Source organism: Kogia breviceps, chromosome 19 (genome assembly GCF_026419965.1).
Source record: "Kogia breviceps isolate mKogBre1 chromosome 19, mKogBre1 haplotype 1, whole genome shotgun sequence".
Taxonomy (NCBI): Eukaryota; Metazoa; Chordata; class Mammalia; order Artiodactyla; family Physeteridae; genus Kogia; species Kogia breviceps.
Window position 1 is genome coordinate 51,535,667 of NC_081328.1, and position 27,745 is coordinate 51,563,411.

The window sequence follows — 27,745 nt, forward strand, 5'->3', positions numbered from 1 at the left end:
CCAGGCCCCAAGATGCTGGCCTCACTTTATAGACTGGGGGATTCTCGGAATTAACCGGCCCAAGGTCACACACCCAGTGAGCTTTGGGCTCGAACCCAGGGTTCCGGGCAGCCTGTTTTCTCCGAGGTTGCACTTGGCCCCGAGTGTCCTGTCGGGTCTGGGGACACAGTCGTGGAGAGGGGAGAAGGGACGCGAGGGCGGCAACAGGAGTCCTAGAGCAGCACGGGAGCGGGCGGCGGGTGGGCCGGCCGGGGCGGGCCGGGGCGGGGCGGAGGCTGCGGGCCCCGGTGGGGCGGGCCCGCGCGGGTGGCGGCGGCGGCAAGCGCTCCGCCACAGCCGGTTGGCGAGCCCTGGAAGCCCGGGCGCGGCGCGCTGCCCAGCCCGGGACGGAGCCGGGTGCCGAGCGCGCCACCCGAGGGGCGCGGGGGGCGGGCCCGCTGCAGCCCGCCAGGCCGCGCCACGGGCACCGGCCCCGCGGCGTCCGAGCTCAGGCGCCCGCCGGGCTAGGACAGCACGCGCCAGCGCGCCGCGCCGAGGCGCGGGGACATGCAGCGCGCGGGAGGCGGCCGGCGCGGGCTCTGGGCGCGGGCGCAGCGCCCCTTCCCCCCGGTGAGTGGCGGGCGCCGAGCCGGGGGCGCCAACTTCGCCGCCAACTTGGGGCTGGGCTCAGGCGCCGCGCGGGCAAGGACGGCGGAGACAGATGGCGCGGCACCGGGGAGAGTCTGGGGGCCGCAGGGAACCCCAGGAAGGGGGCGCCGTGGGACCGGGACCCTCGGGGACCGGGCCTGGGGTTTGGACCCGGGCGGGCGGAGAGGAGGTGAGGAAGAGAGGCCGAGGTGACAGGCGCGCGGCGGGCGCGAGGGAAGGACGCGGGCGAGGCGCCCAAGACGTTCGTCTCCTGGGTCGCCGAGCCCTCCAGGTCTTTCGCCCGGCACCGCGGCACCGCAGGGGAGGGTGCAGTGCGGGGACGTGGGGGGTCTGGGCTGCGGGCCCCGCAACTGTTGCTGCTGGAAGCCGGGCGGGGGCTGGGAGCTGGGAGCTGGGGCCGTGGCTGGGTTCGGCCAGAGCGAAGGGGGCTGGAGAGGGCACGGAGCAGAGAGGACGAAAGGGGGCTGTCGGTGGCTCCAGGAGCCCGGCCCCCTGCTCCCGGAGGTCTGCTGAGCGCCTACCGCGCGCATCTGCCTTCACGCTCCCGCCACTTCACCGGCTGTAGGTCCCCCAGGTCCTCCCCTCCCAGCTCTTCCTTCGGTGGAGCGCTCCCTCCTCTGACCTCAGGAAATCAGCGTGGGCTTCACCGGGTGGTGGGCTCTTCCCAAATGCTGGCCCCGCGCCCGGCGGACCCAGGCTCCGAGGAGGGGAAAGGCAGGGTGGGCGAAGAGGACCTGGGAGAGCCGAGAGCCCGGGTGCGCCGGGCCCTGGCTGCCCCACCAGCGTGTTGCTCTGGTCCCCCGGGGCTTCGACCGGGATCCCCGACGGCGGAGAAGGGGAGCCACTGAGCCTCCTGGGGCAGAAGGCGGTTCCTGCCAGGCCTAGGTGGGCAGGGCCAGGGCCAAACGAAGGCAAAAGCGCCCAGTGGCCAGAAAATCGCCAAGGGTGCGTCCCACGACCCATCCCAAGGTCCTGCTGGGTGAGCGAAGGGGGAATTCCCGCGGGGCCCTGACGCTCACCCCACTTGTCCTAGTCCTGCTCACCCGTCGGGACTTCGGGCTCAGTCCCCAGCCCTCTGATAGTGGCACCGCCCTGGCTCGATCCGACCCGGGCTTTGGAGAAACTGAGGAAAGGAACTTGGGCGGGGGGGTTGCTCGCCTGCTCAATCTCAGAGCCCGTCTAGTTTCTGGCTGCGCCAGTCCGTCTCCAACCTGCTCCTAAACCCCGTTAGGAATTCGAAGAGGGACGTGAAGGGGACTGGGTAGGTCGGGAACCGGACTCCTGGGCTCGCCCTAGGGCAGGGCTGGGCTGGTTCCCGCCTACAGCCCCGCCTGCCAGGAGAACTCGGCGCCCCCCACCCGCGGGGCTTGGGGTGGCGACCCAGCGTGGGGCAGTGGGGATGGGGGCCTGGGAGCCGGGACCCCCGCAGAGGGTAGCAGCGAGGCGGGGGGCGCGGAGTGCGTGGTGCCCAGTTTGGCCGCCAGGAGGCGTGGCGCGGGTCCCCGCGCCCGGAGTTGCCGCCGCTGCTGCCGCCGCATCGCGAGTGTCCTTGAGCCGCGGGTGACGGTGGCTCTCGCCGCTCGCGCCCCCTCCTCCCGCGGGGGGAGCCCGATGCCACGTTCCCTATGAATTATTTATCGCTGGCCTAAAAATACCCCGAACTTCACAGCCCGAGTGTAAGAGATTCCCCCGGGGGTTCCGGGAGGAATCAGCTGGGGGGGTGGGGCGGGTTCGTCTTGGAGGAGGGAGACCTCGGTGACCGCGCCCGTGGGGGCAAGGTGGAGGGGTGGTCTTCTCCCCTGGCGCCTGGGTTCAGGTCTTAGCTCGGCAAAGTGGAGGGAGGGAAACCCGACGGCAAAGCTGAGGCCGCTCTCTCGGAGGGCAGTGGATCCAGAGGAGCCGCGCAGCCGGGGTCCCTGGGCTCGCGGGCAACAGCGCGGTGGGTGGGTTAGGCCGACTCCTGGGACCGAGGCTCCCGGCTTAGAAGAGGGGGCGGCCATCAGATGTCTGGAGCGTGAGTGCGTGTGCACGCCCGTGTGCGGGAGCCTGCCTGCGACTGGGGGAGCAGGCGGAGGAGAAGAGCCCCTAAGCTCCTGGAGGTGCTCAGGTCATTCAAGGTGATGCTGAGTGTCCGGGAAGTGTCACCATTGACACTCTCTGCCGGGCTCTTGGGGGGTCCGGGTGTTCATCAAATATTAACAGCACGTTTGTGAAAGGTGGACGGCAAGTGGGTGGGCAGAGAGAGGTCCTTAAGACAACAGTCCAGTATGGGGTGGGGGCATCATGGAGAGGGAAAATTCCTGCAACAGGGGGCAAAATGATGAGGGAGACATTGCAGAGGCATAGGCAGGAGTTCCCCAACCTGGTGGGGGGCGGCGGCTGGGGCGGGGGGAGAAGGGCAACTGGCTTAGAGCCAGACCCAGACCCTCTGTCTTCTCACCCATGTTTCCAGAGCCACCCGGCACTAAGGCAGGTGCTCTGTGGGAGAGGGATTTAGGTGGGGCTGTGCAGATTCTGGAATTTGTCCTGTGGACAAGAGGGAGGCAGTGGAAAGAGGGCATTGTAACCTGAGAGAACAGCAGAGCAAAGGCCTGGAGGTGAGGACAGCAGGCGCCGTCTGGCCACCAGACGGGAGGGGGTGGGGGGTGCACGGAAGGGAGGACAGTTGGGGTGCGTGGGGCTCTGTCCATGGGACCCAGGTGTCTGGACTTCATCTGTGGGCACCAGGGAGCAGCTGTGCTCTTTGAGGAGGGGTGCAGTGGCCAGAGGACTGTTTCAGGCCAGTGGGGCAGGCGGGGGTGGGTGGATGGGAGGCGGAGAGGTGGGAGGCCAGGGGGAGGCAAGTGGGAGATTGGATCAGGCCAGGGCTGGGGGATGACCTCCTGCTTTGCGGGGGAGGCTGGATGCCACGTGGTGCTGAGACTCTGGAGCCTGAATCTCTCGGAATCTGCCCATTGCTATTTGAAGCTCAGAGACTGGCCTGATTGGGCCCCCTCCCTCCAGGAGCATTCTGCAATGCCTCCTGGGGAGAGGCAAGACCTGCACCAACTTCCTCTCCTCCTCATCTCCAGTCCTGGAGGACACCTTCCCAGCAGAGAGAGTTTCTAGGGGCAGTCCCCCCTCAGAGTTGAGGGAGGACCTGGGTCCTTCATCTAGAGTCACGTGGTCCAAAAGAAACAAAATGAGAGCCACAGGTAGGCACATTAGAAAAAGGAAAAAGAAAAGCGAAACGAATTCTAACACAATATTGTTTAACTCAATGTAGCTAAAATATTTCTTCAACATGTAACCCATATGAAAATATTAGTGAGAGATTTTCTTTTTGTAATACAAAGTCTTCACTCTCCAGCGTGCATATGACACTTCACAGCGTACCTCAGTTTGGACAAGCCCGTTAGTCATATGTGACTGGTGGCTGCTGTATTTGACAGCACGGTTCTAGAGCTCAGAGCTGGGAGGCGTAACTGGGGGAAGCTTCGGGCTTCCCAGAGGATGGGGAACCTACAGAGGTGGGCAGAGATGAGCACAGAGAGGACTTGCAAAGGAAGAAATGAGCCCGACAGCGCTCTTTGCAGGTGTGATTTGAAATCCCTCATCGGAGGTAGTGGTGGGCACGGCACGCTTGGGTTCCCAGCCTAGAATCACACGCCTCCGGGCTGACGTTTCTAAGTCAGTGTACTGGGAAACCGTACACAGGGGGAGATTTCAAGGGCACAAAAATGAGCACAGTATGCCCTCCCCTGCCCCAAATCCTGTCTTCTCATTTTGAAATGAAACCAAGCCCAGCCGGGTCACCATTTGGCTCTCCCCTGTTCAGAAGTTTCACTGGGGATGTGATGGAGATGGAGAGGGTGGCAAAGCGGTGGCCGATGGCCAGCCGGGAGGGAGAGCTGCATCCGTGGGCACCACTCACCGGTGTGGCTGTTTGTCCAAAAGCAGTGATGTTTGTTTCGCAGGGACACACGTCAGGCCCTTGGGGTAGGTTAAAAAATCCCTCATACCAGCGATGGCCTAGGGTGGCAGGTCATGTGTGAGATGCCTCGGGGTTTCAGGTGACCCCGAGCCCTGAACAAATCAGTGGTGACACACTCCTGCTGTGGAAGACCTGCTTCTAATTGAGGCCACAGAGGGTAGAGTAGGGGTATCCAGTGCCCAGGAGGAGGGGGCTTTGTGCCAAGTAGGATTATGAAGAGCAGGGCCCTTGGGGATGTTAGATTCAGTTTAGGGTGGAGAAGGGGTGTGTGTGTGTGTGTGTGTGTGTGTGTGTGACAAGAGCTGCCTTCCTTCACCTGGCTGTGGGGCTGTCACCTATAGGATAAGGGTACTGATAACAGTTTGTAGCCCTCCCACTGCTGTGACGTAGTTCCTGTGATTACTGCGGGCAAGAAATCACGGCTCAGAGAGGCTGAGCAACTTCCCCAAGGTCACAGTTAGTAAGTGGCAGAACTGGGACTTGAACTCAGGCCTCTCTGACTCATAGCCATGCACTCGGTACCAGGTTAGCATTTAAAAAAAAAAAAAATTATTTATTTATGTTTGGCTGCGTTGGGTCTTCCGTTGCTGTGCGCGGGCTTTCTCTAGTTGTGGCGAGCGGGGGCTACTCTTCGTTGCGGTGTGCGGGCTTCTCATTGCGGTGGCTTCTCTTTTTTTTTTTTTTTTTTTTTTTCGGTACGTGGGCCTCTCACTGTTGTGGCCTCTCCCTTTGCGGAGCGCAGGCTCCGGATGCACAGGCTCAGCGGCCATGGCTCACGGGCCCAGCCGCTCCGCGGCACGTGGGATCCTCCCGGACCGGGGCACGAACCCGCGTTCCCTGCATCAGCAGGCGGATTCGCAACCACTGCGCCACCAGGGAAGCCCCGGTGGCTTCTCTTGCCGCGGAGCACGGGCTCTAGGCGCACGGGCTTCAGTAGTTGTGGCTCGCCGGCTCAGTAGTTGTGGCGCACGGGCTTAGCTGCTCGGCGGCATGTGGGATCTTCCCGGACCGGGCCACGAACCCGTGTCCCCTGCATTGGCAGGCGGACTCCCAACCACTGCGCCACCAGGGAAGTCCCACCAGATTAGCACTGGCTGTGAACCTTCCTGGGGCAGAACCCAGATGGATGAGTTTCCAAAGGTCTGGCCTTTCTAGCCAAGCCTGATGTTCAACAGTAGAATGGAAGTAGTGAGCACCTCTTCTGGTCACGTTCTTCCCAGGTCCTGCCCTCTGGGCCGCGCTTGGACGCTCAGCTAACCTCTCTGTCTCTGTCTCTTTGTCTGTCTGTGTCTGTCTGTCTCCCCCTCTCTCTGCCTCTCTTTGTGGAGGGAGGTTTCTCCCTCTTCTCTTTCATCCTCTGGGCGTGTGTCCCTTTGACTCTGGCCTCTGCCTCCTCTCTGTCATTCATCTTTTCTCTCCGTGCCTCTGTCCCCGTCCCTGTACCTATCCTGGTTTCTCCGCAGGACCCTCCAGTGGACATGGGTGGGGCCCTGGGGCCGGCCCTGCTGCTCACCTCACTCCTCGGGGCCTGGGCAGGGCTGGGCCCGGGGCAGGGTGAGCAGGCTGTGACGGTGGCCGTGGTGTTTGGCAGCTCGGGGCCACCGCAGGCCCAGGCCCGTACCCGCCTCACCCCCCAGAGCTTCCTGGACCTGCCCCTGGAGATCCAGCCACTCACCGTGAGTGTCAACACCACCAACCCCAGCAGTCTCCTCACCCAGATCTGCGGGCTCCTGGGCACTGCCCGAGTCCACGGCATCGTCTTTGAGGACAACGTGGACACCGAGGCCGTGGCCCAGATCCTCGACTTCATCTCCTTCCAGACCCACGTGCCTATCCTCAGCATCAGTGGGGGCTCCACTGTGGTCCTCACCCCCAAGGTGCCCATTCAGAGTCATGTCCCTACATCCCATGAGCCTGAAGCCAGGCTGGGGCTGGGGGAGAGGGGCTGAGTCTGGGCCAGGGAGACACTTAGGTCCTGGGAAACTGGGATTGGGTGGGCCCAGCAAGGGGGTGAGGGCTGACGGAGGCATGGGTGAGGGGGGAGAAGGCTGTGGGAATGACGTTCCAATGTTCTAGAAGATAAACTTTCTGAGCTGCTTTCACATTTGTGTCTGCATGAGGGATGGGCAGGCACCAAACCCACCTCTGGTTCTGAGGCAGCCCTCGCCCACCTTCTCCCTGTTTTTCTGGCCTTCCGTGGTCAGGCTCCAGACCCAGAAGTGCAGGGCCGGGCTGGGTGTGGGATCTGATGTAGCTGGCCTGCAGGGGAGAGCATCCAAGGGCAGGTCATGCCCTTGCTGTCCTGTGGGGAGAAAGTTCTAAACACACATTCACCAGCAATCACAGCTGGGGTCCTAGTCCTGAAGGAGAAACACAGGATGCCCCGAGGGAGTCCAGTGGGACCCCTCTGGGTCTGGGGTTGGTCAGAGAAGGTCTCCTAAGAAATGACACCTAAGGCGAGACCTGGAGGATGAGGGGGTTGACAAGGGATGTGGGGGGGGGAGTGGACTGGGGGAGAGTGTTGCAGGTGGTGTGAACACCCAGAGGTGAGAAGGAGCACAGAGTTTTTGAGGAACAGAGAGGAGCCTGGAGAGGGAGGTGAGGTCCCAACCACACGGGAAGACATTTGGGTTTTACTCTAAGTAAGTGAGGAACTGAAGAAGGTGTTGAGGGGAGACTGATCTGATTTGCCTTTCTTTTATGATTATATTTTTATTATGGGGAATTTTGAGCATACATAAAAGTAGAAGAGTATAATGACCCCATGTATCCCCCTATCCACCCCAGGCCAACCATGCCTCATCCTTACCCCCACCCACTTCTCCTCTTTTGTTTTATTTTGAAGCAAGGCCCAGACACAATATTTATTCCATCCATAAATACTTCAATACACATCTCTAGATGATAGGACTTTACAGAATAATAAAACCACCATACATCATCACATCTAAAACATAATAAAAATTCCTTCACATCATAAAGTATCCAGGCAGTGTTCAAATCCTCCGCATTGTCTCATAAATGTTTATTTTTATGTCTGTTGACTTGAATCAGGAGCCAAATTAGGTTCCCACGAGGCCACTGGTTGGTATGACTTAGGACTCTTCCCTCTCAAGGCTCCTCCTCCATCCCTCTCGTTTTTCCTTGCAAATTTGTTTGTTGAAGGAACTGGGTTACTTGTCCTGTGGAGTTTTCTCGGAGTTGCTTTTTTAAAAGATTGGGACAGTCGCAGTGTGGTGAAATCTTGGAGGGGCTGCAGTGGCAGCAGGGAACCCACAGCTAGGAGAGGCTTGCGCAGCGCCCAGGCTCGATCTTGCAGTGTCCTGGGCGTTTGTGGTGGCAAAGGCAGTAGAGAAGAACATTCTCATCCCCAGGGCTCCATAGAGGATGGTGCTTTCCCAGTTACCTGTGGGCCTGACATTAGCTCACAGCACGGTGGTTCTCCACCCTCACAGTGTTTTAGAAAAATACAGACACCCCGTGTACCATTTCTAAGATTCCCATTCAGTTGGTCTGGACTAGCGGGCTCAGGAGTCACCTAAGGAGCTTGTTGAAATACAGATTCCCGGGCTCCATCCTCAGGGATTCTGATCCAGCAGGTGTGCACTGCGCCCGAGAATTTGCATTTCCTACAAGCTCCCAGCTGACGCTGCTGCTGCTGGTTTGCGGTCCAGCCTTGGTCAGGCACGAATATTTAAAAAAAATCTCTCCAGGGCATTCTAATGGGCGGCAGGGGCTGAGAACCACGGGCGGGGCGGGCGGGCGGTTATCGCGAGACTAGGGCTCCCGGGACACCCAGCACCTTCCGACGCGAGGGCGTGTGGGGGTTGACGGAGGGAGTGGAAGTTGCGGCGGGGCGGGACTCGGCTCAGGCCCCCCGCTCAGGCTTCCCCCCGCCCCTAGGAGCCGGGCTCCGCCTTCCTGCAGCTGGGCGTGTCCCTGGAGCAGCAGCTGCAGGTACTGTTCAAGGTGCTGGAGGAGTACGACTGGAGCGCGTTCGCCGTGATCACCAGCCTGCACCCGGGCCACGCGCTCTTCCTCGAGAGCGTGCGCGCCGTCGCCGACGCCAGCTACGTGGGCTGGCGGCCGCTGGACGTGCTCACGCTGGAGCTGGGCCCCGGCGGGACGCGCGCCCACACCCAGCGCCTGCTGCGCCAGCTCGACGCCCCGGTGCTGGTGGCCTACTGCTCGCGCGAGGAGGCCGAGGTGCTCTTCGCCGAGGCGGCCCAGGCCGGCCTGGTGGGGCCCGGGCACGTGTGGCTGGTGCCCAACCTGGCGCTGGGCAGCACCGACGCGCCCCCCGCCGCCTTCCCCGTGGGCCTCATCAGCGTCGTCACCGAGAGCTGGCGCCTCAGCCTGCGCCAGAAAGTCCGCGAAGGCGTGGCCATCCTGGCCCTCGGCGCCCACGGCTACCGGCGCCAGCACGGCGCCCTGCCCGCCCCGGCTGGGGAGTGCCGCGGCCACCCTGGGCCTGTCAGCCCTGCCCGGAAGGCCTTCTACAGGTGGGCACCTGCCCAGGGCATAGGATGGCCACGAGTGGCCGTGAGGTTGGGCTCACTGGTCACACCTACCGCTAGGTGTGTGCCTGGGGCCAAGTGACCTCACCTCTCTGGGCCATTGTTTCTTCATCTGAGAAAAGAGCGGGGTGTGAGGGTGTGATGAGGATCTCAGGGGGTCAACACAGGGAAACAGAACAATAATTACACAAATGCTACCTGTTGGTGGCGGTGATGAGGCAGAAGGTGGAGGAGGGCACATCTGGTCCTGGTCAGGGCTAAGGGGACCCTGGCTTCTCCCCCCTCGCAGGCACCTACTGAATGTCACCTGGGAGGGCCGGGACTTCTCCTTCAGCCCCGGTGGGTACCTGGTCCAGCCCGCCATGGTGGTGATTGCCCTCAACCGGCACCGCCTCTGGGAGATGGTGAGAAGGGGGTGAGCCCAGGGGCCCTCGGTATCCTTTCATTTTACCCCCCCCTCTTGTCCCACAGCTGAGCAGAGAGTCCCTTTTGTCCCTCATCCAGCCCCTTATCCTTCAGGTCTCAGCTGAAACATTTCCACTGAGAAGCCTTCCAGGTCCCCCAGGGGGTCTGAGGCAGCCCTGCTCTGGGCTCCCACAACACCCTTCACTATAGAACTTATCAAGCACTCTTATTACACAGTCCTGCCCCTGGAGGAGTAACCCACAGCTGTGCTGGCTAGACGGACACGTAAACAAATAGAATTTGGGGAGGTCACTGCTTAAGAAAAAATGTTTGCAAAGCATTATGGGAATAGAGAGGAGGGGCAGAAATCAGTTCTGCCTTCAAAGGAGGAAACTGGGGAAGGCTTCACAGAAGGTGGGACATTTGGGCTGGGCTATGGATGGTTGAGTAGGAGCCCATCGGGAAGGAATAGTAGCCTGGTATAGACTGAGGGGAAGGACGGATTAGAGGTTTTTTTGGTTGGTTTTGGTTTTGGTTTTGGTTTTTGCCATGCCATGCAGCTTGTGGGATCTTAGTTCCCTGACCAGGGATTGAACCAGGGCCCATGGCAGTGAAAGCGCTGAGTCTTAACCACTAGACTGCCAGGGAATTAATTCCCCTGGAGCATTTTAAAGTGATGCGTTTGTAGGTGTGGGGACTGGGGAAGAAGGGTACGGTGATGGAGAGAAATTGGACCCGTGAAGGGCCTTGAGTGCTGGGCTAAGGACTTTACGTGAAGCTTGGGGGAATGAGTGCGGTGTGACGGGCTCGGGTCTGGGCTTTAGGGAGATGCCGTGAGCCAGCAGCAGTGTGGAGGCTGGACTGGAAAGTGCGGGGACCAGAAGCCGGGGAGGCTGCAGGGAGCCCTCCGCTTGCCCAGCCCCTTGCCCCTGACTCTCCTGTTCTCCAGATGCTCCCGCCCCAGGCCCTACTTCGTCCTGCCCCAGTGACCTTAGGTGTGGTGGGGGGATTCTTGGTCCTGGCAGGCCTCGCCCAGAGGCCCCACCTATTGCGTGGGCTTAGTGGGGCTGAAGGCCCCGGGCTGAGGCCGGTCACCCTCTGCAGGTGGGGCGCTGGGACCATGGTGTCCTCCACATGAAGTACCCGGTGTGGCCTCGCTACGGTGCCGCCCTGCAGCCCGTGGTGGACAGCCGGCACCTGACGGTGGCCACGCTGGAAGAGCGACCCTTTGTCATCGTGGAGAGCCCCGACCCTGGCACAGGCGGCTGCGCGCCCAGCACTGTGCCCTGCCGCCGCCATGGCAACCACACCTTCAGGTCCGCGAGCACACCCGGGAGACCTGGTGTGAGCCGTGTGCCGCCGTGCGGTGGCGGGTGTTGTGTGTGTCTCATGCTTGGGTATAGGGGTGGGCGTCCACCCGCCAGGCTGGGAGGAGCCGCTGGCTCTGACCCCTGCTGGTCTCTTGGTGGCAGCAGTGGTGACACGGCCCCCTACACCAAGCTTTGCTGTAAGGGCTTCTGCATCGACATCCTCAAGAAGCTGGCCAAGGTGGTCAAGTTCTCCTACGACCTGTACCTGGTGACCAACGGCAAGCATGGCAAGAGGGTGCGCGGCGTGTGGAACGGCATGATCGGGGAGGTAGGCCCGCCCCAGGCCACCTGAGCCCGCCCGCCTGCTGCCCTGGGCCCCGTCCATCCGTCAGCCCCCGCCCCCCGCGATGTCCCTTAGGTGTTTCCTCCTGTTCTGGGGATCAGTCAGGGTGGGAGCCAGGCCCAGCTCCTACGGGTCTCCGAACTGGCAGGGGCACTGTGCTGGCACCAGTGATGACCCCTCGGGTCAGTACTGAAAGTGGAGCTCTGAGGACCCAAGTGGGAACAACTGAGTCAGCTGGTGGGTGCTGGATGCGGGGCTGGGAGGGGAGTGGGGGGTCCTCCAGCCTGCGGGAGCCCCTCCTCTGATCCGGGCCTGACCCCCAGGTGTACTACAAGCGGGCAGACATGGCCATTGGCTCCCTCACCATCAATGAGGAGCGCTCCGAGATCGTGGACTTCTCCGTGCCCTTTGTGGAGACGGGCATCAGCGTAATGGTGGCTCGCAGCAACGGCACCGTCTCCCCGTCGGCCTTCCTGGGTGCGGCTTGGGGTGGGCAGGGACGGTGCACAGGGGCCCACGAAGTGGGCCTGTGGAGCTGGGGAGCTGGGGTGGACCCTCAGAGGGCGGCACTGCAGCCTTGGGTCCTTGGAGCTTAGCCAGAGGCCTGAGCTATAATAGGTGGGTAGAATGGAGAGGGAAGAGGTGACGCCCAGGTTCAGTCCTGAGCCTGGGGGCTCGGTAAGGGCGGGGATGGGGGGAGAGGGGTAAAAGGTGGCGCCGTCGCGAGGGACAGGAAAACCAGGAAGGCAGGCTGCTTTCAGGAGGGGCCTGCTGGGCTGGGACATTGTTTTTTGTTTCATTTTTTGGCCTCATGGCTTGTGGGATCTTAGTTCCCTGACCAGGGATTGAACCCGCACCCTCAGCAGTAAAGCGCAGAGTCCTAACCACTGGACCGCCAGGGAACTCCTGGGCTGGGACACTGGGACAAAGGGAGAAGATTCACAGGGGGTTGGACAAGTCAACCCAGAGCACGGGAAGCCGGGCTAGCTTCTGACTTGATTAGGAATCCAGCATTTCTTGGGCAGCTCCCTGTGCCAGGTCCCGTGCTAGGTGCTGGGACCCTGCCACAGTCCTGGCTTTCCCGGAGCGCCCAGTCAGAAGCTCAGGTGGGACTTGCAGTGTGGGATGGTTCAAGGAGCCCTGAGGACAGGTGAGCCTCTCGACCAGGAGCAGAAGAGGGGATCCCAGGTCTGCCTCTCCCTGCTGTGTGGCCTTGGGCAAGTCACTGAACCTCTCTGAGCAGGGATCCTCAGCCACAGGGAAGGCAACAAACTCCACTTCGTAGGGCGGGCATTGTATCGAAGGAGCAAATGCTTTGGGCAGTAATGACTTCTCACTCAGGGAGACTGAAATGATTTTGTCAGAAACCTCAGGTCCGTCTCCCTAGCCCGTCAGGCCTTGGTTTCTGTGTCAGTAGGATGAGGGGTAAGACTTGGTTTCAGAGCTCTGATTCCAAGCAGCTCACCCACGCTGGGCCTGGGGGGGGTGGGGGTGGAGATCCAGACCCAGGAGCATGGGCAGCGGTGCTGGCGGCGAGGAGGAAAGCAGAGGCAATTCCCTGAGCTCGCTCCTGGGCGTTGAGGGGCCACGCTCGTGGGCTGAGGGGTGGAAGAGGCTGCAGGCAGGGGCGGGGGATGGGGGGGAAGGGAAAGGGCGTGGGGTGCTGGCCGTCTGTTTGAAAGGAAGTGGGGGGAGGAGGGAGAACGAGAGCCAGCGGAGATGTGGAATCAAAGGGGGGGGGGGACTCTGGCCCAGGGCACATGCGGGGGTATGACCAAGAATGCTGGGGAGGGCTTCCCTGGTGGCGCAGTGGTTGAGAGTCCGCCTGCCGATGCAGGGGACGCGGGTTCGTGCCCCAGTCCAGGAAGATCCCGCATGCCGAGCAGCGGCTGGGCCCGTGAGCCATGGCCGCTGAGCCTGCGCGTCTGGAACCTGTGCTCCAAAAAGGGAGAGGCCACAGCAGTGAGAGGCCCGCATACCGCAAAAAAAAAAAAAAAAAAAAAAGAATGCTGGGGAGCCTGACCTCCTTGGGGGACGGCGTCTCTCCTGGGGCCCCACTGAGCTCCAGAGACCCCTCAGCTCAGGCCACGGGGCTGATGACCGCATGGCCCCACCTGTCTGCACCCAGAGCTCCTGAGCTGCTGGGGGGGGAGACGGCGCCGACGCCTCTGAGCCTCCTCCCCCTGTTCCCAGAGCCCTACAGCCCCGCCGTGTGGGTGATGATGTTTGCCATGTGCCTCACCGTGGTGGCCAGCACCGTCTTCATGTTCGAGTACTTCAGCCCCGTCAGCTACAACCAGCACCTCTCCAGCGGCAAGAGTCAGCTCCCACCTGGGCCCGGGAGCGGGAGCGGGGCAGGGCCGGAACTTCCAGGTGGGGCGGGTTCAGGGCCACAGGGGCCTTTCGGAGAATGCCCCGTGGGGGAGGTCCCTGGCCTTCAGACAATACGCAGGGGCCCAGTCAGATACGTGAGCGAGAGAGGAGCAAGGTGAGTTCACGTGCCCTGGGGTGGGGACGGCCGGGGATGGGGTCTCCACCCGGGACAGAGCAGAGACAGGGGCCGTGGAGTTGGGCGGGCTGAGAGGGGCACCAGTGTCCCCCCTTTTTCACCGCCAGAGTCTGGGGGCCCGTCCTTCACCGTCGGCAAGTCTGTGTGGCTGCTCTGGGCGCTGGTCTTCAACAACTCGGTGCCCATCGAGAACCCCCGGGGCACCACCAGCAAGTTCATGGTCCTGGTCTGGGCTTTCTTCGCCGTCATCTTCCTCGCCAGCTACACTGCCAACTTGGCCGCCTTCATGATCCAGGAGCAGTACATCGACACTGTGTCTGGCCTCAGTGACAAGAAGGTTCTGGAGCCCCAGAGGGTGCTGTGGGAGGGTGGGGGGGATGCCGCAGCCAGGGGCAGGCCTTGGGTGGGACACGGGACAGTTAGCGTCAGTGGAATTTGAACTGGCGGCAGGAGCAGGAAGAAGCGGGGGATTCTGGGGAGGAGGGGGCTGGGGACGGGGACGGGGAGAGACGGCTCAGGTCCACTGACTAAGTGGCCTTGAGTTAGTCTCTCCCTGTCCCGGCCTCGGTTTCCCCGTTTGTAAAACACAGGCGTGGGCTGGACAGTCTCTCAGACCGTTGCTGCACTCGCTATTCAAGTCCGGACTAGGGGGACGGGGTCGGGGCCGGGGGCGCCCGGAGGGTCGGAGGAGGGGTTATGGATGGCGGCTGCCCTCTGCGCGCAGTTCCAGCGGCCTCAGGATCAGTACCCGCCCTTCCGCTTCGGCACCGTGCCCAACGGCAGCACGGAGCGGAACATCCGCAACAACTACCACGACATGCACGCCCACATGGTCAAGTTCAACCAGCGCTCAGTGGAGGACGCACTTAGCAGCCTCAAGATGGGGTGGGTCCGCAGTCCTGCTCTCACCCTCTGACTGTCTCTACCCGCTTGTCTCCCCCGAGAGACCCAAGGTGGGATGGTGAGACTGGGTTGCCATGTAGGACCCCGGGGAGGGGGTGGGGAGGTCTTGGGGGAGAGTGAAGCTTGAGGACACCCACCGGAGCCCAGAGACGCAGCTGTGGTATCGACCAAGGTTCAGCCTTGCCCTCAGGTGTTGGTTGTGACCTTCTTAGGATCTTCAGGGGCCTGGAGGGCTGAGAGGGTGTGTCCTCTGGGAGCAGAGTGTCCTCTGGCCTCTCTGAGGAGGAGGGTAGGTGGGGTTCCGAAGCTGTGGGAGGGGGCTTCTCTGCACCAGGACCCCAGAGAACTAGAGAAGGCTCTGCCCATCCATCCCTCCTGGGTGGTGGTCAGCGGGCCCACGTGGCCCAGACCCCTGTCAGGCCCCAGGTTTGGTTCCCTGAACCCCACTTGATCCCTGGCCTGAGGGCTCAGCCTGTCCCCAGGAAGCTGGATGCCTTCATCTATGACGCTGCTGTCCTCAACTACATGGCGGGCAAGGACGAGGGCTGCAAGCTGGTCACCATCGGCTCTGGCAAGGTCTTTGCCACCACTGGCTATGGCATCGCCATGCAGAAGGACTCCCACTGGAAGCGGGCCATAGACCTGGCGCTCCTGCAGTTCCTGGGGGATGGTGGGTGCAGCCGCTGATGGGGGCTGGGGTGGGTCCCAGGTGGGCCACAGAGCCCGGGGTCGGGACAGCTGCCCGATGGCTGGTCAACATCTCCACCGCTGTCCTCTGAGTGCCCAGGGCCCACGGGTACGGAGAGAGGTCTCTGGGGGTGAGAGGTGGGTGCAGTGGCTGGGTGGGGGCTATTAGGAGCAGCTGGATGGAGACGTGGGGAGGGATTGGTTCGCCGGGAGGGAGCAGGAAACAGCTGGGGAGTCCTTGCAGTATGGGAAGACAGGAAGGAGCTCAGGCAACACCGTGGAGGTTGGGGGCATCTGAACTTTACTTTTCCCCAAGACCCCTCCCCTCCACTGCCATCTTGAGATGACCTGGGGTAGTGCTAACAGCCTGCCTAATCCCAGAGCCAGAACCCACGTTTGCCTTGGTACCCCAGGGGCTCACGTGTGAGCGGTCCGGCTGGGCTGCCCCGACTCCCAGAGAGAGCTTTGAATTTAGAGTCCCAACCCTATTAGATAAATAACTGTCTGGTTTTCCATCAGTGCCATAGAACAATGTGAGTGGTAACAGTGAAGGTGCCTGCAGCCTCCTTGGGGGCCTAGGCCTTTTGTCTCTGTGTGCCCAGCTCCGTGCCTGGCATGTAGGTGATCAATAAGTGATGAATAAATGAACAATAATGTGTATGCAGTCAGCCAGCCTTTGCTGGGCATGTGCAGTGTGGGCTTGTGGGGGGTGGGCACGTCAGAGGCTGGCATCGCCCCCCCCAGCTCCCACTCCGCTCTCCTTCCTTCCTGCTCATTGACACCCCCTCCCCCCATCCTCCCCCGCCGGGCTGGATCCCTGTGTGGTCCTACAGGGGGGTGGGTCCCTGGCCCCAGACCCCTCCTCACTCCAGGCTCGGGTGAGCACCGGAAGGGTCCCTCCTGAGCCAGGTGTGCCTCGCCCCCACCAGGGGAGACCCAGAAGCTGGAGACGGTGTGGCTCTCGGGGATCTGCCAGAATGAGAAGAACGAGGTGATGAGCAGCAAGCTGGACGTCGATAACATGGCCGGCGTCTTCTACATGCTGCTCGTGGCCATGGGGCTGGCCCTGCTGGTCTTCGCCTGGGAGCACCTGGTCTACCGGAAGCTGCGCCACTCGCTGCCCGACGCGTCCCGGCTGGACTTGCTGCTGGCCTTTAGCAGGGTGGGTGCCCGCGCCACCCTAGACAGGCCCCGGCTTCAGGGGCAGCGACCCAGCTAAGTCAGAGCCGGCCGTGGCCCCATTTACAGGTGTAAAAACTGAGGTCTGGAGAGGTGGCATGGCCTGCCAGCATCACACAGCAGGTGAGAAGCAGAGCCCTTTTCCACCAGGCAGGGCAGGACTTTGGGCCGGGCTTCGAGTCCTCACTGCCATTTACAAGCTGTGTGACTTTAGGAGAAGGAGTTACCCTCTTGGTGCCTCAGAGAGCTGCACTGTAAACTCTCCCAGCAGCGCACAGTAGGAGCTTAACAAATGTTAGTTACGTCCTGGGACTTAGAGACACCTGGGCTGATGCTTCCCACCGGCGCGTGGCGTGTGGGGCGTGGCGCGTGGGGCGTGGGGCCGTCCCGGGAGGGCGGGCGCTGCTGACGCCGTGGCGGTCTCCTGCCTCCCGCCCAGGGCATCTACAGCTGCTTTAGCGGGGTGCAGAGCCTGGCCAGCCCCGCGCGGCCGCCCAGCCCGGACCTCACCGCCGGCTCGGCCCAGGTCGGCGTGCTCAAGATGCTGCAGGCGGCGCGCGACATGGTGACCACGGCGGGCGTGAGCAGCTCCCTGGACCGCGCCACGCGCACCATCGAGAGCTGGGGCGGCGGCCGCCGTGCGACCCCGCCGCCCGCCTGCCCTAGTCCGCGGCCGCCCACCCCCGGCCCGGCCCCCGAGCCGAGCCCTACGGGCTGCTGGCCGCCGGGCGGGGGCCGCACCGCGCTGGGGCGTAGGGTCCCGCAGCCCCCGGGCCGCCTCCCGATGCCCGGGTCCTCCCTACCCGACGTCTCCCGGGTGTCTGGCCGGCCAGCCTGGGAGGCGCGGTGGCCGTTGCTGGCCGGGCGCGGCGGGCGGCACCTCTCGGCCTCCGAGCGGCGCGCGCTCCCGGAGCGCCCGCAGTCGCCCGAGCGCTGTCACTACAGCTCCTTCCCTCGAGCCGACCGGTCAGGGTGCCCCTTCCGTCCGCTCTTCCCGGAGCCCCCCGAGCCCGAGGACCTGCCGCTGCTCGGGCCGGAGCAGCTGGCCCGGCGGGAGACTCTCCTGCGCGCGGCCTGGGCCCGAGGTGCGCGCCCGCGCCACGCTTCCCTGCCCAGCTCGGTGACCGAGGCCTTCGCCCGGCCCAGCTCGGAGCCCTCCCGGCGTGCCCGCCCGGCCTGCGGGCGCTGGATGCAGGCGCAGTCGATGCGGCTGCCGTCCTACCGGGAGGCCTGCCAGGAGGGGGTGTGGGCAGGGGGGTGGGCAGGGCCCCCCCACTGGCCGCACGGACAGCATGCCTGCCTCCACGCCCACGCCCACCTGCCGCTTTGCTGGGGCGCTGTCTGCCCTCACCTCCCACCCTGTGCCAGCCACGGCCCCTGGCTTCCTGGGGCTTGGGGGCCTCCGGGGCACAGGGGCAGGACCCTGCGACTGGGCACAGAATACAGGGACACTGGGGGGCTGGAAGAGGCCAGCAGGGTGGCCTGTGGGATGCCCGGCTTCCCCCGACCTTGCACCTGGAGGCGGATCTCCAGCTTGGAATCAGAAGTGTGAGGTGTCAGCTATTCTGGTTCCTGCTCAGCTGGATTCTCCGCGGGGCACTGCCAGCGTTAGCGGGTAGGTGGGCTCGGGCTTTTCTGGCTTCTGCCATGAAATCCTGGCCATGGGAACCCAGTGACAGATGATGTCTTCCATGGTCAGCTCAGCGACCTTAGCAGCCTCAGGTCCTGGTGTGGGCTGGGCTTTTGCTATCTTCTTATGACAATCCCTTCCCATCTGGCCTGGAGTCACAGGGAGCAGTGGGGTCTTCCTGCCCTGCTGTGAGCCAGTCCCTGGTCGTGGCTTCTGGGGGCTCGGTGTGGGGGCATGGAGGCTGGAGCTCGGTGTTGGGGCAGGGCGGTCCTGCTCCTGGCTCCAGCTGGCTGGAGTTTCTCCTCAGAGTGCTGGGACATTAAACAAACCTTTTACAACCCACTGGTCCTGGCTGCCTCATTCTGCATCCCTGGAGGGGGCACACCAGAGCTGGTAGCATCATGGGAGTATCCCAGATGGGGTGCCTGCCTAGAGCAGGTGGGCAGCTCCCTTTGTGGAGTATCCAGGAGGTAAGGCTGAGAGAGGGCTCCAGGCAGCAGAAGCCACTTGGTGTTCAGTGCCAGCTCCCGCCCGCCCTGGTGCCAAATGAAACAAATGCGCTCAGCACGGGGGCTCTGGTGGTGATGGATGGAGCTCATCCTTCAACCTCCTTGAAAAGAAGGGCTCTTGCAAGGGGCTCTGGGGGTTCTGCCCTGCCAGGGGCCCCCGTGGGAGCCTGACAAGGTTATGCTGGAAACGGCGGAGGGAGGTCTCTTGTGGGGAACCTGCTGGGCTCTCCTGGGCCCTGGCCAGCTGTGTTCGCCCCGTGGTGGCTGTGCAGGGCTCGGACTGCCTGCTGGCTCTGGAAGCCTGGCATGGGTGGCTTCCGGGGTCAGGCACGGCTCAGCCTTGGGAGGGAAAGACCTCCAGGTCAGAGACTCTGTACCCACATCTCAGTTCTCTGTCCTCCTTCTGGGGCTCTCAGCCCCACCTCCTTCCTCTGTCACATGTCACTGGTTGTGAACCATCTAAAAAGATGGCTCTTGCTCACCATTTTCAATGCATTCACTTCTGTGATTACATTTAGCCCCACAATGACTAAAGCAAGCCAGCACTCCTTCCATCCGTTCCGCAAACACGGTGAGCATAACTGGTGCCGTTAGAGCCTTTTCTAACTGTGAGCCTGTGAAGTCCAAGGCCTTGCTGTCCCTGGCCATTTGGGTGAAGCAGGGCAGAAACTTAACTCCATGTAGTAGGGAGGGGGCTGGGGAGGGCAGTGCTGGATGCCACGGCCCAGTGCCCTCACCCACACGGCTCCTTGCTGGCTCCCAGGAGGCTGGGTCCCCTCTCCAGTCTCCAAATATTCCACTGCTGGGGCTGGAGCCATGAAAACTGCAAGTTGCTTTGTTTGGTTTTATGGGTGAGAGCCGCTGAAATGGTAGAGTGGCGGGAATTGCCAGTACCCCTCCGTTCCTGGCTGCAGGGCCTGACAACTGCAAGAATGTGAGCGCCCCCAGCCCATTATAGTCAATTTCACATTCTCCGCCCCATGGATTTTCACGGATCCAGGTCCGGGATCGGGGGGCTCAAAAACAGGTTGCGAGTGTGAGTCTAGCAGGGTGCTAGAGGCCGATGCCACGGAAGGGAGCTTGACCTTGGTTGCAGCCACTGGAGGTGAGAGGGTTAACCGCTGGCCACCAGCCCCTGGACCTGAGCTCCGTGGGTCAGGGTCTGAGCGCAGCGCTGGGTGGAAGGCTGCAGCAGGTGACGTCTGGAGGAGTTGCGAGGTCCAGGCTGCTCTCTGCTCATGCTCCAAGATCGTTAATAACCAAGAACCGGAAAGATGATTAAGAGCCACGTGTGGAGCTGAGCCTGCTGCTGACCGGCTCTCAGGAGGGGCCAATCCTGCTCCTGGGGCCGGCCTCCTGGCCGCCTCGCTCCTTCTCTAAGTGTATTCTGAGGAGAGGCGAGTCCCTTGGGGAGTGGGGGCAGGAAGGATGCCTGCTGCCCCTCTGCGGGGAGGACCGAGGAAGGGTCCTGCGTTGTCAAGGGGAGGACAGAAAGCCTGGCGGGGGAGGAGGGAGCCGGCTGGGTGGGAGAGTGAAGCCACAGATGTTCAGTCATCGCACACAAGGGTGTGACAGTGTAGCACAGCCAGCTGAACCCAGACACCAGACGCCCAAACGCTGTTTTTTTTCCCTTTATTTTGGTGGGACACAGGGGAGAGGCCTTTGGTCACATCTCAGCAGCAGAAACTCCTACTATCTTTCCCCGTTCCCTCCTGCTGCTGCCATCGCCGTGTTTCTTCCTCTGTCTTTACTGCGCAGCTCATGGCCTGGCCCACCCCACCTCTTTCCTGGGGCCCGTGTGTGGGGAGAGGGCACGATGCCCTCACTTACGATACCTGAGCTTCAGTCTTGGCTCCAAAACTCCCCAGCCTGGCCTGAGTCTGGCTCTGTGACGGCAGGGTGGGGGTGGGGGGAGGCTGTCCTTCAGTTTTCTGGGGAAGTTCGGGAACCAGAGACCACCCCCTCCCCAAAGCCCTAAAGAATTCAAGTCCATTTCCCGCTTCTGAATTGTGGCAGGCAGTTGCTAACAAGAAGCCACTTGACTCATCAGGAGGCTATGATACCGGTTAGCTGCCTGAGGACCCAAAGCAGGGGTCTTCAACGAGTCTAGAGGTATGTGGTACATGTGCAGTGTGGCTGGCAAGGGACAAGGGAGCTGGGCATCAGTACCTAAGAGCTTTATTGAACACCTCTGTGTCAGGTACTCAGGACTTTGGCCCCATACGGGTCAGTGATGCAGGTACTATCCTCCCCATGTTACAAAGGACAGGAGGAGAGAGCACGGGGTTTGCTGCCTGCAAGTGGCAGGTCCGACTTCTCGGTCTACGCTCTTAACCTGCAAGCTATGCCACCAAGGTCCACGTGGAAAGTGTCCAGCGCTGTGCCCGCACACACCAGGCACTGGTAGATGTCACTTCCCCCTTTCTCCAATCGACACCATGAGCCCCAGGCCCCGGGGAGAAGGGATCGTGAAGCTCCCTCCTGCAGCTCTGGATCCTGGTTGCGGAAGAGCCAGGTGTCAGCCCTGATCAGGGATCCGGTCCCTAGACAGGCCTGGCCTCAGCCTTCGCTGGCTCCGTGTCACACACACACCAGGCTTTTCCCCTGGGCTGGTTCCCCATGAGGCAGGGGCAGCCCCTGCCCTCCCCCCACTCTGACTTTCGCCTCTGCCCATTGCTGAGGCCGCTCCTGGCCCCCATCTGGCGGGAACAGGTGTGTGTCTGAGGGCCTGGCGACGTGCCCGCTGCCTGCCTCCCACCACTCGGCAGTGCCTCCCGGTCTGTCACCCGCCATCTGTCCCATCCATAAGCCCGCAGTCACCTCTCTGGCCTCAGGTGAGGGAACAGGCAGGAGCCACTGGCGTGATGGCACGAGGCTCCAGTGCTTGGGCAGGGAACGAGACAGAGAAGGCTGCCTCCCACCTTGACCTGGCCTGCCCTCGGGGCCAGTCTGGGGCAGTGCGGGTGAATGGCGTCGGGTGGAGCCTGCTGAGTCTATGTTCTCCTCCACAGCGACACTTGTACCTGGGCCAGGTTGGGCTGGCATCCTCTTCTGGCTTCCCCACCACAGAGCAAAGGGCCCATCGGTAGAACGGAAACCATGACCCAACTGGCCCACCTCCGCAAGCTGATGTAAAAACTCAGGTGAATGTGCTGCAAGGGCAAGGTGAACAAGCATCACCTGGGAACTGTCGGGGTCCTCGCGCCCCCTCCCCCAGGCCATCAGCAGTAGAGAGGAAGCTGACCCCATCTGACCTCTAGCCCGACAGACAGCAGGCAAACACCAAGGAGCAAAGGAACCCAGTGACGTGGTCACCTCCCGCCAATTCCTTCCAGGACTGTGGTTGCCCAGCTCGGAGGTGGAGGGGAATGCAGCCACCCGGCTCCACGGCCGTGTGGCTCCGGACTGCCACCTAAGTCAAACTGGCTTTATCATGCTAGTAAATTCGTGTCCAAAATTTGGGTTGGAGCCTGAGGCGGCGGGATGATTTAATTTGCTTTGTCCTTAAGCAAGAGGGAATGCAATTGGAGAAGGGTAAGTACAGATGTTTTAATTGAGTTTTCAGCAAACAGCCCGGCAGCTCCAGGCGGGGTCCGTGCCACGGGGGGGCGGGGCCTCGTGGAGCCCCCCCAGGCCCCGCCCACCCCGCAAGGCCTCCTGGGAAGCAGCCGCGACGGCAAATGAGGAAGAGGCGTCCTTCTTTCACGAGGACCGAAAATAACAAAACGCCGGATGAGCTGTGAGAACTGAAGATGTGCAGCGAAAGAGAGACAGCAGATCACGGCCGATTATGACACGGGACTCCCACAGGACTGGGCTGGGGCCGCCTGCGGGTTCCCCACGTTCTTGCAGATGCCATGTCCCCCTGCCTCGAGACCACCGTGGGCCCCGGGAGACCTGGCGTCCTCGCTCTGTGCAAAGTTCAATGACGGTGAGATGCAGGGGGGAGGCTGCAAGGGGTTCCCTGGAGAGCTGAGCAAGGCACTGAAATCAACGGAGGGAGGGGGAAAGGCCGAGACCCCACCCCAGAGGCTGCTCCTGGTCCAGCTGCTCTGGGCTCCAGGATAAGTGGGATTAGGCCCAGGGCCGGGGCCACACGAGGGAGGGTCAGGAGGAGCCCCCAGGCCCTGAAGCAGGAGAAGGCACACTGAAAATGCAGAGTTCTTTAGGGTCACCTGTGTCTCCGAGGAAGGCTGGCCCAGCAGGTGCATGCGTGATTGCTGGCGGAGGGGGGAGTACGCGGAGCTGGTGAGGTGCCCGGGAACCTGGCCCTCCTTCCATGGGAATGGTGGCCGGGGCCCCGTCTCACCCCACAGCGCCCAAGGGACGTGGAGAGTGTGAACGCTGAGCACCCACAGCTCGGAGCAACCGTTAGTGTTGGCGCGGGGGGCAGGGCCGGGGCACTGCCACAGCTGCGCTTTATTTAGACTGAAATGTAGATGGTTAGGGTTTTGCTGGAGTCTGTGTATGGGTTCTAAAGGTTTTTTCTGTAAGGTAAGAGCTTCTGCGCCATGTGCTGGGGGGGCAGGCCCGACCTCTCTCACAGGGTGGGAACCACGGGCTCCATGCCCGGGGCGCTCCCAGGCCACTGCGATGACAGCTGGGGATAGCTCCCCTCTGGTGGCCCTTGTACGCTGCCCACCCCCCACCCCCGCCGCAGGAAGCCCGAGGCTCCCTTTCAGGGGTCGAGAGCTCTGGGCTTTCAACCCCGTGCGGAAAGGCTGCTCCCACCCGCCGCTCCGGAGTCAGGGCCCTCCCAGCCCTGGTCCGGGGACCCTGGTGCAAAATTAGCACTTACGGTCCTTGTCGTCAGCTGGCCAGGCACTCCCCTAGGAGAGGCACTTGGCACCTCCAGGCCCGGTGGGAAGGTGAGCCTTGCCAGGCCCCGTGGAGAGGAGGAGTAGGGCCTGCGGTTGCCCTAATGGAGATTTTCCAGACAAGGATGCGGGAGGGACTGGGAGAGCGGGGTAAGGGGTGGGGGGACACGTGTCTGGTATAAATAGTGGCAGTGCCAGCGCGGCGTCTCCACCCTTCCTGGGGAAGAGCCCGCCCTGGTGGTGGGGTGTGTGAAAGCAGAGGGCTCCATCCCAGTAACCAGTCCTAGAATCTGGGGGCAGCCGTGTGCCCTGGCTGTGGGGCTCAGCTGGCTGGGGGCAGCCCCAGGCAGGAGGAGCTGGAGGAGGGTGAGCCCGGCGAGGGAGGCGAGGTGTGGACTGTGCAGAACCCTGGGTGGGGAGGAGCCCCCCAGCTGGAGGCATGGAGGGCGCCCTCCAAGAGCCCGGGCCTTGCCTGCCCCACGGAGACCTGGGAGGCACCCAGCTCTTGGCTCTGCCGGCGGGGGGGGCCCCACCCACCCCGCTCGTCACCAGACTTGTCCTGCCGTCAGAGCTTAGTCTCGCTGAGGATGATGTTGGCGGTGACAAAGGAGAAGCAGGAGAAAGCCCAGAGTAGCACAAAGCCCACCCAGAAGGTGTGGCCGAAAGGGGACCCGTGCTTGTTGACAGCCCCGCCGCCGAAGGCCAGCCGGGTGTCCCTGCGGCAGAGGTACACCAGGAAGGCAGGGATGGCGTACTGGATGCCCGTGCCCGCGTAGGCCCCTGTGATGCCCACCAGGGACTCCAGGTCGTGGGTGCAGAAGGCCACCAGCACAGGGGGCAGCAGGGTGATGGCGGGGAACACCACGCGGTCCACGACCCAGGGGTACGTGCCCCCCTCTCGGTGGAAGAGCGTCTTCCAGTTGTTACGCAGGGTCACGGCGATGATGGGGAAGTTGGTGCTGATGGTGAAGACGGGGAAGAGGCCCAGGAAGAAGCGCACGGCGGCCAGGCCCACGACGTCGCAGCGCGCGAAGTTGAGGGTGTACATGTCCAGGAGGCTGTCACCGCGGAAGCAGAAGATGGCGGTGAAGGAGAGGAGGCCGTAGAAGGCCAGGATCAGCACGTAGTCCAGGAAGACCAGGCGTGTGAGATGGCGCTTGGAGGAGACGGGGGTGACGAGGGACGGCAGGGAGTGCTGGCACATGAAGGAGTAGACGCCCACGCCCAACAGGTTCCGGAGCCCGGAGGCGCTGGCCAGCGGCGGGTGCCCCTCCCCACGCCCACGGCCGATGCGGACGAGGGCCAGCACGATCATGATGGCGAACGCTGGAAAACAGGAGGGGAGGGGAGTCAGCCAGGGAAGGAGGGGCAGCCCTACCTGGGCACAGTCTCTGGTCTGGGGGCGCCTGCCGAGGGACCCGAGCCCCATGAGAAAGAGCCATTAAATTCCTGCGGCCGTGAGGGTCCCGCCCTGGGGCAGGTCGGCAGTGGCCGCTGGCGCCGGGGACGTGCCGTGCACGCCCCGCGCCAGCAGGTGAGGGGACGTGTCTGGGGGTGAGGGCCCGGCGTGACGGGGGCCGCACGGGGGGGTCAGCGGCGGAGCCACGCGCTGTCTTCTCAGAGGAGTGCAGGCTCCTGGCCGGGCACTTCGCGGCTCCCTTACCGGCCCCAGGGGTCTGGGGGTTGGGGAGCTTCCTGGCAGCTTCCTGACGACTCTCCTTTGGTTTAAAGGACGTGTGTCTGAGGAGCAGGGGTGGAGGGGTCCTCCTGGGCCAGGGCATCTGCTAGGGACAGCTAAGGGGCGACGGTGAGGAATGCGGGCAGCCCTGAGCGGAGGCGGGCACTCGGGCCAGCACCGGGAAGGAAGGTACCTGGAGCCACTCGAGGGAAGAAATGGCACCAAAGCTCAAGGCTGGTGGGAGCTGAGTCCAGGGCTGGAGGCCAAGGGCCTGTGGCTCTGTTCCCCTGGGCCTGGTGGCACAGGCAGGAGGCACCTAAGTACAGGGCGTAACTCGGACCTGGGTTTGCTGCAGAAGCGGAAGCGGACCCATGATCTGTTCAGAGCAAACAGCGCTCCAGGCTGGCTGCACCTCTTACAGCGGCCCTCCTGTGGGTCTCATACCCAGAGCCGGCCTTCCCAGCCGGTGCTCCCAGCGGACAGACGTACTTCCAGATCCAGTAGTCTCTCTCTGAGCCTCCGGCTTCTTGCATGTTATACAGATCTCCCAGAACCGCCCCCCTTAGCCACTCGGCACACCCGGGGACCACCGGTGTCCCCGTCTCCAGTGTTGGAGTCCGTAAGCCGCTGCTGTCTCTGTTCAGACCAGACCTGACAGCCCCTCCAGCCCGGGCCCCCATCGCGCAGGTAAAGCCCACGATGACACCTGACATTTCTCGGGGACTGACGCAGGCGAGCGTGAAGGAACAGTGGCTGGAGAGACTGCCTGCCAGCCGCGCAGCTCCTGCCTGCCGGCCCTTCGGAAGCTCAGCGCCCCTCCCGAGTGGGAGGCTGGGGGGTCACCCCGCTGTCCCCTCGGGCCACGTCATACCCTCCCCGCTCCCTGGCAGGAAGAGGCCTTTCTTCCAGGATTCACGGGAAGCCAGACCAATGTTCTCCCACAGTGACACTTGGAAGTGGGCTCAGCGGAAATGTCATCTGTTACTGTTCATCAGAGCTGCTGACACTGCTGGGGACAGGATCGGGGGAGGGGAGCCGGGGAACGGGCCTGTGAAAACTGCCAATAAAGTCCATGATTTGTTTCTGATGCTCTCATCTGACTCCCGCCCCGCCGCTCCTGATTCCGAGGGCCCCGCGACCGAGGGGCGTCGCAGATCCCGCCAGCTCTGGCCAGTCAAGGGGCAAGCGGCGACCCAGCCCCTCCCTTGAGGTCTCGGTCTAGGAGCTGCCTCCGGCTGAACCCTCTCGGGGCTGGGACAGGACACCCCGTGAGGGCCTCCCCGTTTCCTCGGGGACACCCAGGACCCCGGCAGTCTGGCTCGTCACATTTCTCGGGGGGGGTGCAGGAGGGGTGTGCGGGCCGGAGATCTGTGCGGCAGAACCGCACCCAAGAGGTGCACTGGGGCAGGATGCGAGGGGAGCACCCGGGGGAGAGGGTGGACAGGGTGGAGGCGGAGTCCCCCTTGTGCCGGCCCGGAAAGGGTTACGAAGCAGAGCTGAGCGGCGGGCCGCCTGCTGATGAGCTGTTCACGAGGCTGCAGCTGACACTTCTGCCAGCAGAGGGGGGCCACCAGGGTCGGGGCAAAGGGGGCAGCTGCTGTAAGACAAGAGCTCAGTCCTATCGTGCCACTAGCGGAGTGTCCCCCGGTGACCCGGCGCTACTCCTGGCCCAGGCCGAGGCCAGCACGGACTGGCGAAGAGGCAAGTGGGGAAATCCTGTCTGTTGCTCGGCCGCGGGGCCCTGGGTCTGGTGGGCATGGAGGAGGCAGGGAGAAGTGGGTTGTTCGGACGTGAGCTCATCACTGCGCCCTGCAGCTGGGATGCTGGCCGGTGCTTCCCTGCTCATCTTCCTCCTCAGCCCTGCGTCTCCCAGAGGCTGTAAGAAGCGCAGGCAGAGACTGGCTCGCTGACTTCAAGGCGAGCTGTCTGGCAGCCCTGCCCGGCGGCTCTGACCTTGAGGGGTCCTGGCACCAGGGCCGCGCGGCCCTGCCCTCTGGACCACACTCCTCTGCTTGCCCCCGGCCCTTCCCGCCCCTCACTGCCGGGGAAGCAGAGTTCAGCAGCCATCTCCTAGATCGTCCTGTCCCTGGGAGATAGCTGCTCCAAAACCTCATGAGGTCTGATAATAAATCAAGGTGAAATGAGGATGACGGGTTGTGAGCGTGGAGAGCAGGGCTCTCAGTGCACGCAGGATGCCCAGGGCTCGGGCGCGGCCATGTGGGAGGCGGGGGTGGCCGCTTGGGAGAGGGGGACAGGGCGTGAGCGGCCCTGACGTCTGGGTGGACAGGCCTCACAGTTCCCCGAGGGCAGGGCGGGCTGGGCTTCTCTCTGAGCCTCACAGGCCGAGCTCAGGGAGTCTGCATCCACCCGCCTCCACCCGCATCCCGCGCAGGACTCATGCTCCAGGGCGTGAGGAGGTGCAGGGAGTTCCCCGGGAGGATGCTGCGGGGGGGAGGAGGTGAGGGCCTGACACATGTCACACGAGGAGTGGCCGACGGCCTCGGAAGATGGATCAGGAGGCTTCTTTATTAATACCTGCAGTAAGAGCCCGTGTACAAACAACTGCGCTTGTTGCGTGTGGCTCGGGGCTCACCGGGACCGTTCGTTCATTCGTTCGTTCGTTCGTTCATTCAGCAG

General features: G+C 62.9%; 3 protein-coding genes across 5 annotated transcripts in view; 1 reads left to right on the forward strand and 2 right to left on the reverse strand.

Moving 5' to 3' along the window:
- Positions 1-503: 503 nt before the first annotated feature.
- LOC136793143 (basic proline-rich protein-like) lies at positions 504-2,186 on the reverse strand. Its single transcript, XM_067020478.1, has 3 exons — positions 1,972-2,186; positions 1,429-1,501; positions 504-1,076 (listed from the first exon to the last, which is right to left on the reverse strand). The coding sequence occupies exons 1-3, from the start codon at positions 2,184-2,186 to the stop codon at positions 504-506; spliced, it is 861 nt and encodes a 286-aa protein (XP_066876579.1).
- Positions 563-18,349, forward strand: GRIN2C (glutamate ionotropic receptor NMDA type subunit 2C). Its single transcript, XM_067022139.1, has 13 exons — positions 563-609; positions 6,085-6,498; positions 8,525-9,123; positions 9,428-9,542; positions 10,648-10,859; positions 11,016-11,181; positions 11,520-11,673; positions 13,390-13,515; positions 13,813-14,042; positions 14,430-14,590; positions 15,091-15,278; positions 16,225-16,457; positions 16,914-18,349. Exons 2-13 carry the CDS (start codon positions 6,100-6,102, stop codon positions 18,024-18,026), a joined length of 3,696 nt encoding a protein of 1,231 aa, XP_066878240.1. The 5' UTR covers positions 563-609; positions 6,085-6,099; the 3' UTR covers positions 18,027-18,349.
- Positions 18,350-22,137: 3,788 nt separating this feature from the next.
- The window catches only part of TMEM104 (transmembrane protein 104), a 49,095-nt gene continuing 43,487 nt past the window's right edge, over positions 22,138-27,745 (reverse strand). For all 3 annotated transcript variants that reach the window (XM_059048556.2, XM_059048555.2, XM_067020763.1), the window contains one exon: positions 22,138-24,756. In XM_059048556.2, the coding sequence (XP_058904539.1) occupies positions 23,996-24,756 (761 nt within the window). In that variant the 3' untranslated portion in view covers positions 22,138-23,995. The remainder of the gene's footprint in view (positions 24,757-27,745) is intronic.